At 48.0% G+C, this 17,516-nt stretch overlaps 1 protein-coding gene and 1 pseudogene across 1 annotated transcript; one reads left to right on the top strand and one right to left on the bottom strand.

Annotated features, from left to right (window-relative positions):
• Positions 1–9,258: 9,258 nt before the first annotated feature.
• LOC136509197 (2'-deoxymugineic-acid 2'-dioxygenase-like) lies at positions 9,259–10,971 on the bottom strand (annotated as a pseudogene).
• A 2,402-nt stretch (positions 10,972–13,373) lies between these two features.
• On the top strand, positions 13,374–14,996 carry LOC136509198 (2'-deoxymugineic-acid 2'-dioxygenase-like). The gene is made up of 3 exons (XM_066504025.1): positions 13,374–13,559; positions 14,040–14,612; positions 14,736–14,996. Exons 1-3 carry the CDS (start codon positions 13,374–13,376, stop codon positions 14,994–14,996), a joined length of 1,020 nt encoding a protein of 339 aa, XP_066360122.1.
• The last annotated feature ends 2,520 nt before the right edge of the window (positions 14,997–17,516 follow it).

Below are 17,516 nucleotides of genomic sequence, written 5' to 3'. Positions count from 1 at the left end.
ATAGGGTCTCTTGGCAATGGGTCCTATTCCCGGCAAAAGATCAATGATGAACTCTACATCACGGTCTGGTGGCATACCCGGTAATTCTTTAGGGAATACATCGGGATAGTCTCTGACCACAGGCACATCATGAACTGTCTTCTCCTCTTTCTATGATTCTGAACTGGCTTTAAGGGCACATAGGATAGAAGTGGACTTTCCTAGACTGAGGTTCACATCTAATAACTTGGCCTGATGGGTGGGTCACTTGGACGTATCTAGGTGAACATGATATGATACCTCGGTGAATGGTTAGCCAATCCATACCTAAGATGACATCTAGGTTTGTGGAAGGTAACAGGGTTAGGTCGGCTTTAAAGATAAGACCCTCAATGGTAAGACTCACTCCCTTACAGATGTGGGTGCACTTTAGGTCTCCTAAAGGTGAAGCTGGTGATGATAGGCTTTCCACGATGGGGTTATAGGCAGGTCATGCTCTCATGCAAACTTGGATGATATGTAAGAACAAGTTGCTCCAGAGTCAAATAGAACTGATGCAGTATTGCCATTAACTAAAAACATACCGTACACCACGTCAGGGGCAGCCTATGCTTCCTCGGCGTCTAGATGGTTGAGACGTCCACGGGTAGCAGATCCCTTGAACTGAGACTTCTGAGCAGCTGAGTTCTGATGGGCACTCAGTGGCTTTGTGACCCGGTTGGCCACAAGCGAAGCAGGTGAAAGGCGCACCACCTAGTAGGGGTTGGCTGCGGGTGCCTTCCAGTTTCCAGTGCTTGGTGCGGAGCGGTTCTGTGCTGGGCGTTCATTCACAGAGCGGGAATGGTTGAAATAGTCCTGAGTGTTGCGGTCCTGAGCATAACGGTCCTAGGTGTAACGATCCTGAGCAGGGCGGGAGTATTTGGTGGTGTAGCCTCCACTACCCCTACTCGATCTAGGGTTGTCATCCCTGTTGTGGCGAGAGCGTTCCCTGGATGGTGCATCTCTGCGGAACCTCTTGCGATCACGGCCACAGGAAGGACTCCTCAGGCTTACGCTTCCTCTCCCTGTACTCTTCTCTAGCTTCAGCATGATCCTTCTCGATCTGGATGCAGCGATCCACCAGAGCACGCAACGTGTTACTCTCAATACCGCCAAACTTCAGCTTGATGTGCGGGTTAAGTCCCTTGCGGTAATAGTACAGCTTCTCCTTCTCAGAGTTCACAACATAGGAAGGTGCATAGCGCAGAAGGTTGGTGAAACGAGTAGTGTACTCAGTCACCCTGTCCTTTCCCATCTTGATGTTGCGGAACTCCTCAGCTTTGGCCTCCATGATACCCTTGGGAATGTGATACTCAGTGAATGCTTCGGCGAACTCATCCCATGAGATGTTGGCAGGGTCCTCATGGGAATCACTGAAACTATCCCACCAGGCGCGTGCTGCACCTGTGAGCTGGTGTGTGGCAACTCCAACACACTCATCGTCTGTGAAAGTAGTGAGGTCAAGCTTCTTCTCCATCTCCTTGAGCCAGTCATCGGCCACCAGCGGGTCAGGGTCGGTGCCATCATAGGTAGGTGGCCTTAGCTTCACAAATCCTTCCAGCTTCCTTTGGAAGTCATTCTGCTGACCTCCCTGGTGACGGTTTGCTCCGTTAACAAGAGCTACAAGAAGTTGAGTCTGTTGTGCCATCACTTCTGCCAGGTTCGGTGGTGGTGGTGGCGGAATGTTCTCCTCAGGCGGTGGGGTATTCTCCAGGTTGAAAGGTATCCCTCCACGTCCACGGCCATGGCCACGGTTGTTGCCACCATGCCCCCCATTTGGTTCAGCTGGTTCGGGGGTGGGCGCACGTCCACGGTTCATTAGGCGATTAGATCGGCGGTTTGGCATCTGCAACACGGATCATAGGAATTTTAGTGTTTGTGCCATAAGTGCTTATAATTCAGTATGATTACATGATTTTGACGATTTAAAGAAAAACATTTATACTATCCAACACTCATTACAAAGAAGCAATAAGATTCCATAAGATGCAATAAGATCCAAAACATTCATTACATGGGTTTTATTACATAGCATCATCTCTAGTAGCTACACTTGAAGACTTGCGAGAATCGTACTACGCATAGTGTCTCATATTACATCTCATAAGGGGTACATCATGGGGTACAACTTATGGAAGCCACTGACATGACTCATGACCACGTAGGGTCATCTACTCTAACTCGTACACCGTAGCTGGGATACGACTGTTCTCGATCTCGATCTCCTCGTCAGACTTGTGAAGTCGGGACACGTACTTCAAGGCCTCGGCGAGCTCCTCAGTAGGCTTGGCTCTAGGTAGGGTAGGGTAGGCGTCTAGGTTGAGGTGAGTTAGGGCTAACTCAAACTCCTCTATCCTAGGCTTCGTCTTGCTACGAATCTCCTTGGGTAGCTGATCCCACATACCCTTCATCTCCCTGAGGCGCTTCCTATCAGACTTCTGCCAAGCCTGCCAATGTCCTCTCACACTTGTCCTAAAGGTACTCGCTTCTGCCTGAGTGCCTCGATCAGGTGACCCTGGTTGCGAACGGCCTTCTTCCTGAACTCCTCTAGCTCTTGAGTCATGGTCTTGTTCCAAGATTGGATTTTTAGCATATCAATCCCCTTGGACCTTTCTCTGTCTCCTCTAGTGGTTCAACTCAGCCTTCTTGTCGTCCAACTCTCTCTGCAACTCCTAAGACCTTGCTGTCGAGGTAGCAGTTCCTGTTGCCTAGGTCGGCGGCTTTGTCCTGTAAGTCTAGCGACCTTGGTTCTGTGGACTTCTTCACGACGGTTGAGCTCATCCTGTAGCTTGGCAACTGTCTCAAGTAGACTAGCTCGCTCCTGTGCTCCCTACGAGTCTCGCTCCTGGTACTCCCATAGAAGGGCCTGGTCCTGACGTCTCCTCTGCTCCAGCTGGGTCACGTACCTATCCTGCTCTAGTAGGTGGATAGCTGAGACGCGAAGGCATCTGTCCTCCTCGGCAAAGATAACTCTGCTGGCTATGAAACTCTGCTCACTAGGGGTAAGGCTGAGGTCGAGGGCCTAGGGAAGTAGATGGAACTCTGTCATCTTCAGGTGCTCGTAGTGGTCCCTCATCACTCTGCTGAAGTGCCTTGTGTGAGATAGCTTGCAGTCCCTCCTCGACTGTGTCCTCTATAGTCAACTCGGTGAAAGCTAGGGACAGAAGGTAAGGTAGTGCTAGCTGGGAACTCGACTGAGGTGACAATCGGTCCTTCGATTCCTCCTTCCTGAGCTGGCTTCCTCGGTGCAGGTGACCTTGACAAGCTCGTCGGGGACTCCTAACGTGACGAGAACTCGGCAGAGGGTCTGTGCAAAACCCCGAGCTCACGTAGGTCGAAGGTAAGCTTGGCGTGGTCCAGAGGTAGCGGTCCTAGAGGCGGCCAGTCGACGTTCGTTGCCATCTGCATGTTTTAAGGAACAGGTGTTAGCAGGTCAATAATAGATAAGCCTTGCATAAAAGTAAATGCAGGGTCGGTATATAACCGAAAGAAGGGTTGTTCACGTCCTATTCTATCGTCCATTTCTGAGGGTTTCGTCCTATGGTCAAGTATGGCTCTGATACCAACTGAAGCGACCCTGATTTCCATGAAGGGAAATCCATAGAGTCGAAGTGTAATAAGACCGTTGTAGATCATATTACCCAAATTTCCAGTCGAATACCACATCCATACAATGATAATATCAGAGTACAAATAGTGCGGAATTACATAATTTATTACATCGCCGCATTGGCGGAATCAAAAGTAGCATTCATTCAGAACAGCTTGAAGATAAGATCGCCAAACTCGAAGCGTAGGTACGAACCCCTCAACCATCAAACTCCTCGGAGCTATACTCCTCAGCAGAACCTGTGTGCCAAAATTTATCAGTACGATTTGTACTGGCCACTCCCACCCTATGAGCATTGCTTTGTGGAAATTGGATGCAAGTTGGATATAATCAAAAGGAATCTATAAGGCTGGGGTTTCCTATGTTTTAGCATGTCAAGTATATAATAATAGTTGGTCAAGTTTTAACACCATTCCCACACACATTCCACCCCATTCCCTTTCTAGAGCCAGGTTTCGATCCTGGATCGATACACCACCATCTCCACACCATCACCATACCATCACTCAGTCGACAGGCCAACTCCCTCTTGGCACTGTCTCAAGGCCCGTAGCCCCTAGCTACGACTGACACTCTCTCACGGGGGAAGAAGAGAAGGACTCATCTCTCTATCTAGTTTAAGCGACACCCAGGAAAGGTTCATAGCCGACAAGTCAGCACATGTATCGATCAATCAACCATACACTCTACAGAGGTTTTACATAACCACAAGATCTGCCTTCTTCGCTGACCATCGTCAATTGGGCTGATTCCGGCCGCTTGCTAGCCTAGGATAATGCCACTCTACCATTCAGCCCTGGTACACCCCAAGTCTAGTCTGGGGTGGCTGAAACTGTGAGTCATGAGCCAGGTCCACAAGGTCTCAATGAAGTCTTGGAAGGGTGTGGGGGAATCCTCCATTCCCCGTACCTCCTTACACTATCCGCTATCAACCTAGCAGTAGTGGCAAATATCCTACCAAGTAGTCCGGCCGTCCCGCATCATATAGGGCGAGTGGTACGTAAGGCTTCCCGGTGAATCTGAGTACTAGTAAGTCCTTAGGGATGACCAAGCTAGAATGTCTTCATTAGTGTTTCCATTTACCATGCCACCACAGCACCTCCACCCTGGGCTCCTCCAATCATAGGTTCACACCTAGAGCCACCTCATATACCATTTACCCACCACAAGTATCCATTTCCAGGGGTGCCTAGGTAGCACCCCATGGCAAGACTTGCCCTAGGCTTGTCGTATACTCTAACTTGGTCGACACAGCCCTCACCCTCCACACACCCAAGTCACACACGCATCACTCTCCCCATAGTCCAGATAACACCAGTTTCCACCACGCATTAATGTAGTATAAGCGTAGTAGAAGTATAAGCAATGAAATATAGCAGTAAGCGTGTGTCTAGCCTAATAGCAGGGTATACAGGGGTAAGGTTGTGTCAAGGTAAAGGCCATCAAGTAAGCATACTACCATGTAAGTCCTATCATAGTATGATTATAACAGTAAAGTAAAGCAATAGCAGTCCTATATTAGCCATGTGTAATAGGTGCTACGAGATTGGGTGGGATGTGGCACCTTCGGTGTAGTCATCTCCGTTCTCCTCACGGTACTCACGATCCTCGTCCGTCTGGTTCTCCTCCGAGTCTGCATACGTTCGAATTATAGTCGTATTAGCGATGTTTATAGAATAGCACAAAGAAGCAAATGAAAATTCAAAAGAGCCAAATACACTCAAGCATGGGTTCATTGCGTAAAGCTCGATTTTAGATGAATTTTGGTCCTAGTTTCGTATTTTTCTGAGGTCGTACAGATTAGTTATGAATTTCTAAGTTTCAATCATTTCTAAAAATGGGAAAAGGCTGAATTAATCCTAGGCTGACACGTGTCACACTATGACTGGTCCACGTGGCATGCTGACATCAATATGACATCAGCATGACAGTCATCATCTCGACTCCGAGCTTACAAGTGGGGTCCCGCTGAAGTCAGCTTGACGTCAGCATGACATCATCTCGGCTGTTTCATCCTCAGATAAGTGGGTCCCACATGGCGGTGTCAATGACATGTGGCCCCGGTCAATAGTCAACATTGATCGGTCAATGGTCTTTATAGGCCAGGCCCAAACTAGGCCGGTTGGGCCTGGATACGGGCTAGGGCTTTGGCCCGCCACGTGGCGCGCGCTGGTGCGGCCACGTCGCCTTACTGGGCCTGCGTTGGTCCATAGACCGCAGAGCCGGTCTATGAAGGACCTGGTCCACTTACTCCTTCCTAGGGTTCGGTTCACGTGCACGACTGTGGTCATGGTCGGAGCTGCTCGGCGGACGTGCTCGGACGTGGTCGTGGCCGGCGAGGTCGTGGTCGGAGCTGCTCGGCGGAGCTGCTCGGGACGTGGTCGGCGTGGTCGTGGTCAGCGAGGTCATGGTCGGAGCTGCTGTGGTCGGCGTGGTAAAAATCCCCTTCTCTTCCCCGACGGGGCTCCCACCGCGGTGAGGTCACCGGCGAACCCCTGTGGCGGTGCTAGCGTCCGATTAGGGTAGGCAATAGCTTCCCCAAGCCTCGGCGAGTGCGACGATGGGGTTGGGGCGACGGCTAGGACTTCCTAGGGCTCTAGCCATGGTGAACAGCGGCATGGGTTCGTCGGCGTGCATGGACAGGGCTACGGTGGTAGCGAGAGCCCAGTTGGAGGAGCGTGTGAGCTCCCTGGTGCTTCTACGGCCATGGTGGGCATGTTGGAGGAGCTCCTGGTGCTCCCAATGGCTCTGGCCACGGTGGTGGGGACAAAATAGAGGCGGTGGCGCTCTGACGAGGTGTGGTGCGGCAACGCAGGGCTCTAGTGGGCTTCTTCCTCGGCTAAGGTGAGCGCGATGTGTCTCTCGACATGGCGGAGTCAGTCGGGTGTCAATGTTGCCTTTACCGCAACGTAGAAGACAGCGGTGGTCTCGCCATGGTTGTGCTCTCAGCCATGGTGAGCGTGTCCGTGCATGTGCAGCTCCTGCTCCGATGTACAACGTCATGGCTGGGGTCCTCCTTTTGGCTGATGGCAGTGCGCAAGGCGCGTCCTGGGTCTCAGCAAGCGTGGCCATGGCAGTCTCCCTAGCTAAACAATTGAGCTAGGTCGGAGCTCAAAGCTTCAGCAAGGTTTCGATCATGGCGGTGCACGTTCCATTTGGCTAGGGAGGTGATCTCAGCAAGATGGCTCACCGCAGGGTGCAGTGGCGAGGCGAGGCCTGTGATGAGGCGATGCAGTGTCCGTGCCGAGCAGCTACAGTCAGTTGTAGCAGATCAGGGGCGGCGCTCCTGGCTCCGGCGAGGTCCTCCCCGCAGCGGCTTCCTTCTCCTCCTTACTTTTCTCTCTTCTCTCTCTCTTGGCTCGATGCTGTGCCACCAGCGGCGGCGGCGAACGGGCTGAGGGTTAGGGCTCACGGACGTTGGCTTTTATAGCCGAACTCCAAGGGCTCCAATGGCGGACGGCGATCGGGCGGTGGTGATACGTGCAGCGCATCCGACTGGCTTGCGTGCGGTAGCGTAGGCGCGGCGCAAGGGGAACAAGGTCATGCGATTTGCGTGATCCTAGGCCCACGCCTGCCACGCATGGTCGGCTCCCGGTCGCGTGGTGGAGAATGCGTGGGCGAGAGGAAGAAGATGCTACTGTGCTGACAAGCGGGGTCGGGTCGTCAGGCGCTTGGCACGATGTGGCTGCATGCTGCGTGTGATGGCTGACGAGCGGGATTGGCTTGTCAGCGGGTGTGCGCGTGCGGGCGGCGATGCTAGGGCTGGCTTCGTGGGCTACGCGCATGAAAGGGCAGGCGAGGCTAGTTCGCAAGGCCGAGCAGGCCTGGGCTGCTGCTGCCCCCTCTACTTTCCTTTCTCTTTTGTTGGTTGCCAATTTGGTTAGGGTTTATCATAATATTAAGTAAGTTAGTTAAATATCATATAAGGTAAGAGAATCCAAATCACAAGTGGGATTAAGGATGCATGCATGATTTATTTATTTAGGAATTTAATTACATATGTGGCATAAAACCAAACTATGCTTATGATCTTAACCTAGTTGGGTCACATCCAATCCAAAACTAGGGTTAGGCTTCTACATGTCACTCAACATCACATAGGGCTAACACAAAAAAATTTGTAGTTGTGATTCTTGGTGTGTGGATTTTTGGGTTGTTACAACTCACACATGCAATCTCTGCTCCTTTGTGCAGCCTCCGTCCGCGGGTTCCAATCATCCCAGTAGTGCGTCACCGGGTGATCCCGCCTTTCCTTCACCACCGTCTCATAGGCTACCTTGATGATTACTAGTGCTAGGTGATGTGGTTGGACTTTATTGTAATATTTGTGGTTTATGGTTCTGACTTGTGCTTGGATTTCATGAACTTGTCGTAATAAACATGTGAATGATGATGAATATGTGACTTGTCGTTGTAATATATTGTGATTTGTGGTTCACAATTATGGTTGTGATATATTGTGAGAAAATGGGTTATGTGTGATATATATATGTGATGGTTGATATATATGTATATATATGAAATGCTTGTGTCGATGGAATGCAAAAAACAAAAACAAAATTTAAATTTCTGCCACTTTGCCAACGGCAATGACCAAGGCCCTCGGCAAAGAAGGGTCCTTTGCCGAGGGCCGCCCCATTGCCCTCGGCTAAGATTCATTGGAAAAATTTTGGAACATTTCTTTGCCGAGGGCCATGGTTGGAAGCCCTCGGCAAAGACTTTTTTAAAAAAATTAAAATTTCTTTGCCGAGGGCCTGCGGGGAAGCCCTCGGTAAAGATTTTTCAAAAAAAAAGAATAATTCTTTGCCGAGGGCCGTCCCATTGCCCTCGGCAAAGATTTTTTGGAAAAATTCTGCAACATTTCTTTGCCGAGGGCCATGGTTGGATTTTTCAAAAAAAAAAAGAATAATTCTTTGCCGAGGGCCCCAGGAGACGGCCCTCGACAAAGACTCCGTCCCAGGCGCCGGCGCCGTGACGGCTGCTTTTCTTTGCCGAGTGCCGGTCCAGCCCTCGGCAAAGGCTTTCCCCGAGAGCTCTTTGCCGAGGGTTAATGGGCCTTTGCCGAGGGCCTCAGGCCCTCGGCAAAGAGGCTGTCTCCAGTAGTGAAACGTGTGTAAGAGCATAGCTTTTGACCAAGAACTAGCTTTTTCCCTCTCTCCTATTAAAATATAAAAAATGCTGAGAGCTACTTTAAAAAGTGGATTGTTGGAGCTGCCCTAAATAGATGGTCATCTTTAAACTCCATCTTGTCCCCACCTATCCCACCCCTACCTGCCTTGCCCGACCCTAGACCACTAGCAACGTCCCTGCCCACCACTGCCCACCTCTGTCGCTCCTTTGTTTCGTACTTCCCCAATTAATCCCAATCGGCTACCTTGCTGGTGGCTCCTCACCCTGCCGCTGGCTCTGCCCATCTAGATATCCCCCTGCTGACCACCCGGCAGTGCCCCCTCGGTCCCCCTAATGATTCTGTGAACATCCTCGCGCGTGTGTTGTCTCTGGTAGCGATGCAGGTGAGCCAAACAAAGATTGAGAGTTACATGGTCTATATGGAACCAGAGCTATATATTATAAACAAAGCATAAGAACACGGAGATTGATGAGTAGTAGAAGAACAATGAGATGGTGAATTTTATTCAGAACTTATTTGAATGTTTTGGGTCTTCATAGTGTAGCACATACATGTGACCACCGGATGGTTTGTGTGTGCTAGTACATCACGAGCAACAAGATAAAGCTGATATTCCTTACAAATGCCTGAGTGGGAACAAGGCAACCATAGGAATACACACAAAAATCATCATATCATGAAGGGTTTCATGTGTTCTTCGAGAGCCGCAACCGGATTTTCAAGGGATTTGGTGTAGATGCGCCTGAAATCGCAGAGCGTGACAGTGCAGTAGCACGGGGGATTGTTCTCGCTAAGGAGGCCGCCCGCGGGTCCAATGAGGCAATCTTGGGTCCCATGTATGGTTGTGACCACAGACATCCTTGCTTGCACCGAGTTGGTTATCACGCGGTGCTCGACGCTCTTTAGGATGCCATTTGTCACAACCTATTAACAGGATATATATAGTTAAAAACCAATGCAAGAGGCCTGATGAAACATGTAGTTAGTACTAGTGTTATTGAGACTGTTGGAATAACAACGGACAATAATTCTAGGGCACAAATTAAGCTAGCAAGAAGATACATATATACCACAGTAATTAAAGTACTGCTACTGACCTCGAGATGCAGGCCAAAGTTGACGACGAATGAATTGCGCATGGGCTCGACCATGATCCAGTCACCTTTGTAGAAAACTTGGAGGCCAGGCACGGAGCTGGGGAGGACAAGTGTGATGAGGTTCCGGTCGCAGTGCGGTGGCAGGCCAAGACGTGACGTCAGGGTTCGGGCACGGAGGGTACCGGTTGATACCGAGAATCATATCGCCACCAGTCTGGTCGCCATCGAAATAGTCAGAAGGAAGCCCCAGGCTCTCACAGAGCATGTGCAGCAGCTCCAGCACCAGGCCTCTCATCAGTGTAGTGTAGTTTTCAAAAACATTGCTGCCGGGAGATTTTGACGGAGGATATACATAACAAATAAATAGTCAGACCACCGAAACTATCACATGTATGTGTGCTGAAATTAGAGCTATTATATTACAGATCGAGAAGAGAATAACTGAAGGTAATTAATATGCATGAGGAAATATAATCGGAAATAAGTGAGTCCAGTCCAGTAGCTAGTCCTGATTATTCCTTACCGGAACTCCTCGGGCTTTTCGGGCCATTCTTTCTTGCTGTCGCCGCCGGGGGCGAAGGTGCGTGCAAGGCGGAGGCAGTCCATCCAGTACATCCTTTTGCTGTTCTTGTACGTAGAGCCCCAGAAGAGCCGGGTGGGTCTGTTTGTATCCTCTGAGTAGAAATGTGCCTTATCCGCAGCCGGCAGCTGGAAGAACTCTTCACTCACCGACACCACGTCCTGCAACACCTGCTCCGGGATTCCATGGTTGATAACCTGCGCGAGCACCGAGCGAGCATGCAGCACATGAAAACTTACTGACTATTTAATTTGGCTGCTGATTAATCGATATCGACTTCATTAGCTCATGGGTATGTATATATATATATGCTTTCCACTAGCCTGGAAGAAGCCAAACTCCTTGCCGGCGTCGAGGATAGCACGGCAAAGCTCGCCGTGGCTACGGGACAGGTCGATAACGGGCAAGGTGATGTCTGTGGGGGTCGCCTTCGCCTGTGGGAGCTGCGGGACAGCATAACTACTATTTGGAAGCCAAGCGTGGGATGGGTTCCCGTGGAGCAAGTTTTCCTTTTCCATGGATGATAATTTGAGAGATGTGGTGATGGGAGTAGTAGGATAGGAGTGTCGAGACAAGCTCGATCTTGTGCTATTTATAATTGGGTCTGCTGTGTGCAGACGATCGTTGGGATGTCTTGTTAGCATGTCCCCACAACACACACGTCTGCAATGGCGTGGACATAGCTTGTTGTTGAGATTGAAAGCTAGTGGGCGATGACATGGATATCTTGCTGCTGAGATTGAAAGATAGTGTCATGATGATGTGGCATGTAGTTGAGGACAAATGACGTGGACAGTTTACTAGAGATAGGAAGCTAGTGAGGTTTGTTTTCATAAGATAAAAAGACGTATATTCTGATTCAAAGTTAGCTGTCAACGTAGTGGCATCCAATGGATGTCGACACGATGAATAGTTCGTCTATTTGCATGTTAACATTCAAAGCCAGTGGAATTTGTTTTATATGCTTAAACGTTTTAATTGTTTGCAGATAACTAACCACTAGTTGAGAAAATCTTGTTTTAGTATGCCATGATAGTTAATGCATAAACACGGAGGAAATTTGTTGCCGCCAATGGCCCACTGTCACTAACCAGAACAACACATCACTACCAGATTTTTGAACAGGCGGTACAAAAGCGGCAGTGATGAGGTTTCTAGAACACCCAAAAACCTGTAGTGCATTGTTTAAAACGAGGCAATAAGGTAATCATAGAATCCAACAAAAACCTAATAAAACATTAGATCGCGTTAATTATATGATGATGGAACTACAAAACAAATAGCATGATGTAAATGACTTGTATTTTGATAAATTGGAAATAGTAATTACACTTAGGGGGATGATGTTGATAGCTTTTGCGCATGAACTTGTATTTTGATAAATTGGAAATAGTAATTGCACTTACGGGGATGATGTTGATAGCTTTTGCGCATGAAGGGATTTCAAGTTGTGTGTGTGGCCTGGCGGGGTGGGGGGGTGGGGGGGGGGGGGGGGGTAGCCAAGGCATTTAGTGGGGGTGACGTAGATAACTTGCATTGAATGTATAGATTGAAAGCTAGTGTAGCATGATATATCATTTAGCGGCGATGGTGTGGACATAGCTTGTTGTTGAGATTGGAAGCTTGTCGCTGATGACGTGGATATTTTGCTGTTGAGATTGAAATATAGTGTCGAGATGATGTGGCACGTAGTTGAGGACAAATGACGTGGACAGTTTACTAGAGATAGAAAGCTAGTGAGGTTTGTTTTCATAAGATAAAAAGACGTATATTCTGATTCAAAGTTATCTGGCAATGTAGTGGAATCCAATGGATGTCGACATGATGAATAGTCGTCTGTTTGTGTGTTAAGATTCAAAGCTAGTGGAATTTGTTTTATACGCTTAAACATTTTGTTTGTAGTTACCTAACCACTAGTTGAGAAAATCTTGTTTGAGCATGTCATGATAGTTAATGCATAAACACGGTGGAAAATTGTTGCCGCCAATGGCCCACTGTCACTAGCCCAGAACAAGACGTCACTGCTAGTTAAAAATTCCTATCACTGCCGGATTTTTGAACCGGCAGTAAGAAAGTGGCAGTGATGAGAACTCATCACCGTCGGTTCTAGAACCGGTAGTTATGATGTTTCCAGAGAACCCAAAAATCAGGTAGTGCATTGTTCTAGTTAAAATGGGACAATAAGGTATTCTTTTATTGGTAGGCGATGTGCCCGTCTACAGCGAGGCATCTATGGTGACTTCATTAATCTCGATATTTGCCGGTCCAACTCAGTTCTTCGGAGGTGCTCATAGAGGTAGGGTGTGCATACGTGCGCTCGTGTATGTGAGCGTCTGTGTCTTGCAAAAAAAAAGAATCCTACAAAAACCTAATAAAACATTAGATCGAGTTAATTATATGTTGATGGAACTATAAAACAAATAGCCTGATGTAAATGCATTATTTTGATAAATTGAAAATAGTAATTGCACTTAGTGGGATGATGTTCATAGCTTTTCCGAATGAAGGGATTTCAAGTTGGGGATATATAGCCAAGGCATTATTAGGGATGATGTAGATAACTTTCATTGAATGCGTAGATTGAAAGCTAGTGTAGGATGATCTGTCACTTAGCGGCCATGGCGTGGAGAAGCTTATTGTTCAGATTAAAAGCTAGTGGGCGATGACGTGGATATCTTGTTGTTGAGATTGAGAGATAGTGTCGAGATGATGTGTCATGTATGTGGTTGAGGACAGATGACATGGTTAGTTTACTAGAGATTGAAAGCTAGTGAGGTTTGTAGCCTATAAAATGTAGCCGAAGCATAAAGGAATAGTGTAGAGAGAAGAGGAACCAACAAAGTATCCATAGGTAGCTGCCTCCGTCTACTGCTTCATGTTTACTACCACTCCCCCCAATCAGAGGTCAGTCCGTCATAATTGGCCCCTGTTTTATCCATGGAGAATATGCTCCACCTAGCCCCGTCCCAAGCGCTGCCCATGGACCGCTCCATCTTCTTGCGTGAGCAGCTGCCGCCGGCCATCTCCGCGGTCGCCTCCCTGCCAGTGATCGACATGTCCCGCAACCACGACGAGGTCCGCCGTGGCATCCTTGACGCGGGCATGGAGTTCGGCTTCTTCCTGGTGAGAATGAGATGGGTGCATGCAAACCGCCACCAGCAAGGCAACCATTAGGCACTATTGGTTCTACCTCTTAAAATTTAGTTAATCATCACATCGGATGTTTAACACTAATTTAGAGTATTAAACATAGACTAGTTACAAAAGTAATTGTACAGATTGCGACTAATTTGCGAGACGAATATGTTAAGCTTAATTAGTGCATGAATTGACAATGTGACGCTACAGTAAACATATGGTAATGATGGATTAATTAGGCTTAATAAATTTGTCCTGACAAATTTGTCACTGACTTCTATAATTAGTTTTATAATTAGCTCATGTTTAGTCCTCAAAGTTAAAATCCCAACATTCGATGTGACAGGACTAAACTTTAGTCGCCGAATCCACCCCTTATCTAATTTTGTTCTGTTTGCAACACCACACGTACGTAGTAGTACACAGGTATAGTAATTAACACGTGCGACAATAATGCAAGTGCAGGTGGTGAACCACGGTATCCCCGAGGAGGTGATGCGCGACATGGCGGAGGTGTGCGAGGAGTTCTTCCAGCTGTCGGCGGCGGACAAGGCGTACATGTACTCGGAGGACAGGCACAAGCCCAACCGCATCTTCTCCGGCGCCACCTACGAGACCGGCGGCGAGAAGTACTGGCGGGACTGCCTCCGCCTCGCCTGCCCCTTCCCCGTCGGCGACGGCACCAGGGACTGGCCGCACACGCCCCAGAGACTGAGGGGTGTCATCGAGCACTTCACCACCCTGACGAGAGGAGTGGGGATGGAGCTGCTGCAGCTGCTGTCCGAGGCCATGGGAATCCGGCCTGACTACTTCGAAGGCGACATCAGCTCTGGCGACGTCGTCCTCAACATCAACCACTACCCTCCGTGCCCCAACCCGGAGAAGACGCTCGGCCTGCCGCCGCATTGCGACCGGAACCTCATCACCCTGCTCCTCCCCGGCTCCGTCTATGGCCTCGACGTCGCCTACAAGGGAGAGTGGATCAAAGTTGAGCCCATGCCTGGTGCCTTGGTCATCAACTTCGGCCAGCAACTCGAGGTCCATCCTAGCTAATTTTATCTGATGGTCCATCACTCGTGCTAGGTTATTATGCATGCATGGTTGCCTCAATCAAGATCGTTAGATTAATTGCATGATTTGGTCGTCTTGCATTGCATGCAGGTTGTGACTAATGGACTGCTCAAAAGCATTGAGCACCGCGTGGTGACCAGCTCGACGCTGGCGCGGACGGCGGTGGCCACGTTCATCATGCCCACCCCAGACTGTCTCATCGGCCCCGCCAAGGAGTTCGTCGCCGAGGACAGGCCGCCGTGCTACCGCACCGTCAGGTTCCGTGACTTCATGCGCATATACAACGTTGTCAAGCTGGGGTCATCTGTCAACCTGACTACAGACCTTAAGAATGTTCAGAAGGAAATATGAACCAATGCAAAAAGCAAGCCAGAGATCGACTGGTCCTCCAAGAGTTTATCTGTTTCCCATATCCGCAGCTTAATTATCACACAGGCTACACAGATACCTGTTGTTACATATAGCTGCTGGATTGTAATAATACCGTACCTGTCCTGTTATTCGGGTGATCATGTTATGAAGCAAGAAAAATGGACAAAATTTAATAATATTAATAATTGGAGGCATCCAACGTTAATCCTGACGAGTTGTGATGAAAAATAAAATCCTAGAAATCTTAATATTACTACTAACTAGAGGCACTCACGTTAATCCTTATGTATGAGATATGCCACAAAAAATAAATCTTATAAAATATCACAAAGATTAGAAACATGTATCGTACCTTTGCTACACTACTACGTACAGATTTGACATTCCGTGCCGGCACCATCAGTGCCAGTTTCTAGTGAACCGGCAGTGATAACCCTTCATTGCTGGTTCTGAGCTTTAAAATAAAAAAAATTATTGGGAGACTAAAAATTGGCAGTAAAGGTCCATATCACTATCGGTCTATAGCTAGAACCAGCAGTAAATGGACAGAGATATATCATTACTGGTTCTAGCCACAAACCGATAGTGATTTGGTGCTATCACTAACGGTTTTTGTCTTAAGCCGGCGGTGATAAACCTCAGTACAAAAGCTATCATCCTCTCCTCCCTCCTCTCTCCCATCACTACTGCATAAACGTTTTTTAGGGACGACTCATAACCCTTTGTAGGGGCGGTTTGGCCAGCCGGCCCTACCGAACCGTCTCTACAAATCATGCATTTATAGGGTCGGTTCCCAGGCCACCCCTATAAATCGATTTATAGAGGCGGTTCTATAATACCTGTTTGTAGGGGCGGTTCAATCTAAAACCGCCCCTATAGTACGTTTTTCCCGTAAAAAAAATCAAATTTACAATTCAAATTCGACCAGAACAATGTTTGTTTCCGCGTATTCCATCCAGCGTTCGCGTTGCCGAACGCCCCACGACCAACGTTCCGAACCGCGTTCGCGTTGCCGAATGCCCCACGACCAGTGTTCCGAACCGCATTCGCGTTGCCGAACGCCCTGCGACCAACGTTCCGAACCGCGTTCGCGTTGCCGAACGCCCCGCGACCAACGTTCCGAACCCCTTAGACTACAAGCATAAGAGTATTGTATAAACTACAATTACAAGTCCAATTCACAAGAATATATACAATCCATCATTAAATATATAAATTCTATACACATTGTTATCAACGTCCTAGAGCTAGTCTTTCAGTCTCATGAAGGTGTTGGTATTGAGGATTTCTCCCTAAGTCAGACTCTCAGTCATGGTAGACGCCCTTTACGTGTACAATCTGGTCCAATATGAAGTTGCAAAGGTCGCCGACGAGCTCTAAGAGTTGGTCATCCTTGTATGGGTCTCTTTTCATTCCTTTCTCTTCTTTCCACTACAAGAGAACAAGTTTCGGTTTAGTATTTCATACCATGTACGAGGTTTTTATACTACAGGTGAAGAGGTTCAAACTTACCCTTAAGTGGTGTCTCCTGTAGGCACCGATGTTACTCATCATAGAACATATATAGTATCCACAATGTACACTCCCAAGCTTCTGCTTGGGGCACTGTGTGTTTTGCATACGAAAATGTTAAGTAATGCTTTTAACAGCCATGTAATAGAGTACTGAAGAAGTAAGTTACACTTACCGCACATAGTGTTTTTATAGCCAGCTTTTCCTTCCTTGCTAGATCATGCCTTCCGTGATGTGTAGTGGCGTAGAACCTAAATGCCCTGTTCGAATTATTTTAGCAAATACAACTTGTTAGTATCCAAAAGTGAACGTTACAAGTATGTATATAAACATATAAGCTAATGAGGATTGTCGATATGTATACGTCTTGAGAATCGATATGAAGTCTTTGTATGTCACCGGGTCCCTATCTATTGAATCAAAGACCCATGCCATGCTCCTCCCGACATCGACGGCTATACAAATCCAGTGGTTGCTGCATGGATTTAATCATAGAACTAGATAAGCTCTTTTGCATCGAATAAAATATATCGAACAAAGCTTTAAGTATAGAGTTGAACTTACTCGAAGTTGTATGGTAGCCATATAGTAGAGTGCTGTTGGAGAATTTTGAAAGCCAGGGCAATGTATGCCGCAACCTTAAGGGACTCTTCCCTTAGTTTTGCCGTATGGATGTGCTTTCTCCTGAAGCAGCTAGCTCTTTGGCATCCAGTTTCGAGTGTTTAGGGTAATTAAAATTTGTTTGTTGTTTGGGCTATAGCTTGAGGGTCTATATACCCGACTTTCACACTTGGCATTTGTTTGACAATGTGCACTTGCATTCTACAAATCACGGCGTGGGTTAGTTACAACAAAATTCAAAGATTACGATCATATCATATCGGGAGGACAAGGACTTACAGGCACCACGTGCGAATTAGATTCATCTCCATTGCTCCCAGGTGAAAGCATGTCTGCATGTCATTGAAGTCAAAGACAATTTTCCTG

This window comes from Miscanthus floridulus, chromosome 15 (genome assembly GCF_019320115.1).
Source record: "Miscanthus floridulus cultivar M001 chromosome 15, ASM1932011v1, whole genome shotgun sequence".
In the NCBI taxonomy this organism is placed as follows: Eukaryota; Viridiplantae; Streptophyta; class Magnoliopsida; order Poales; family Poaceae; genus Miscanthus; species Miscanthus floridulus.
Note: the sequence above shows the minus strand (reverse complement) of the source record. Positions and strands in the feature narration are given on the sequence as shown.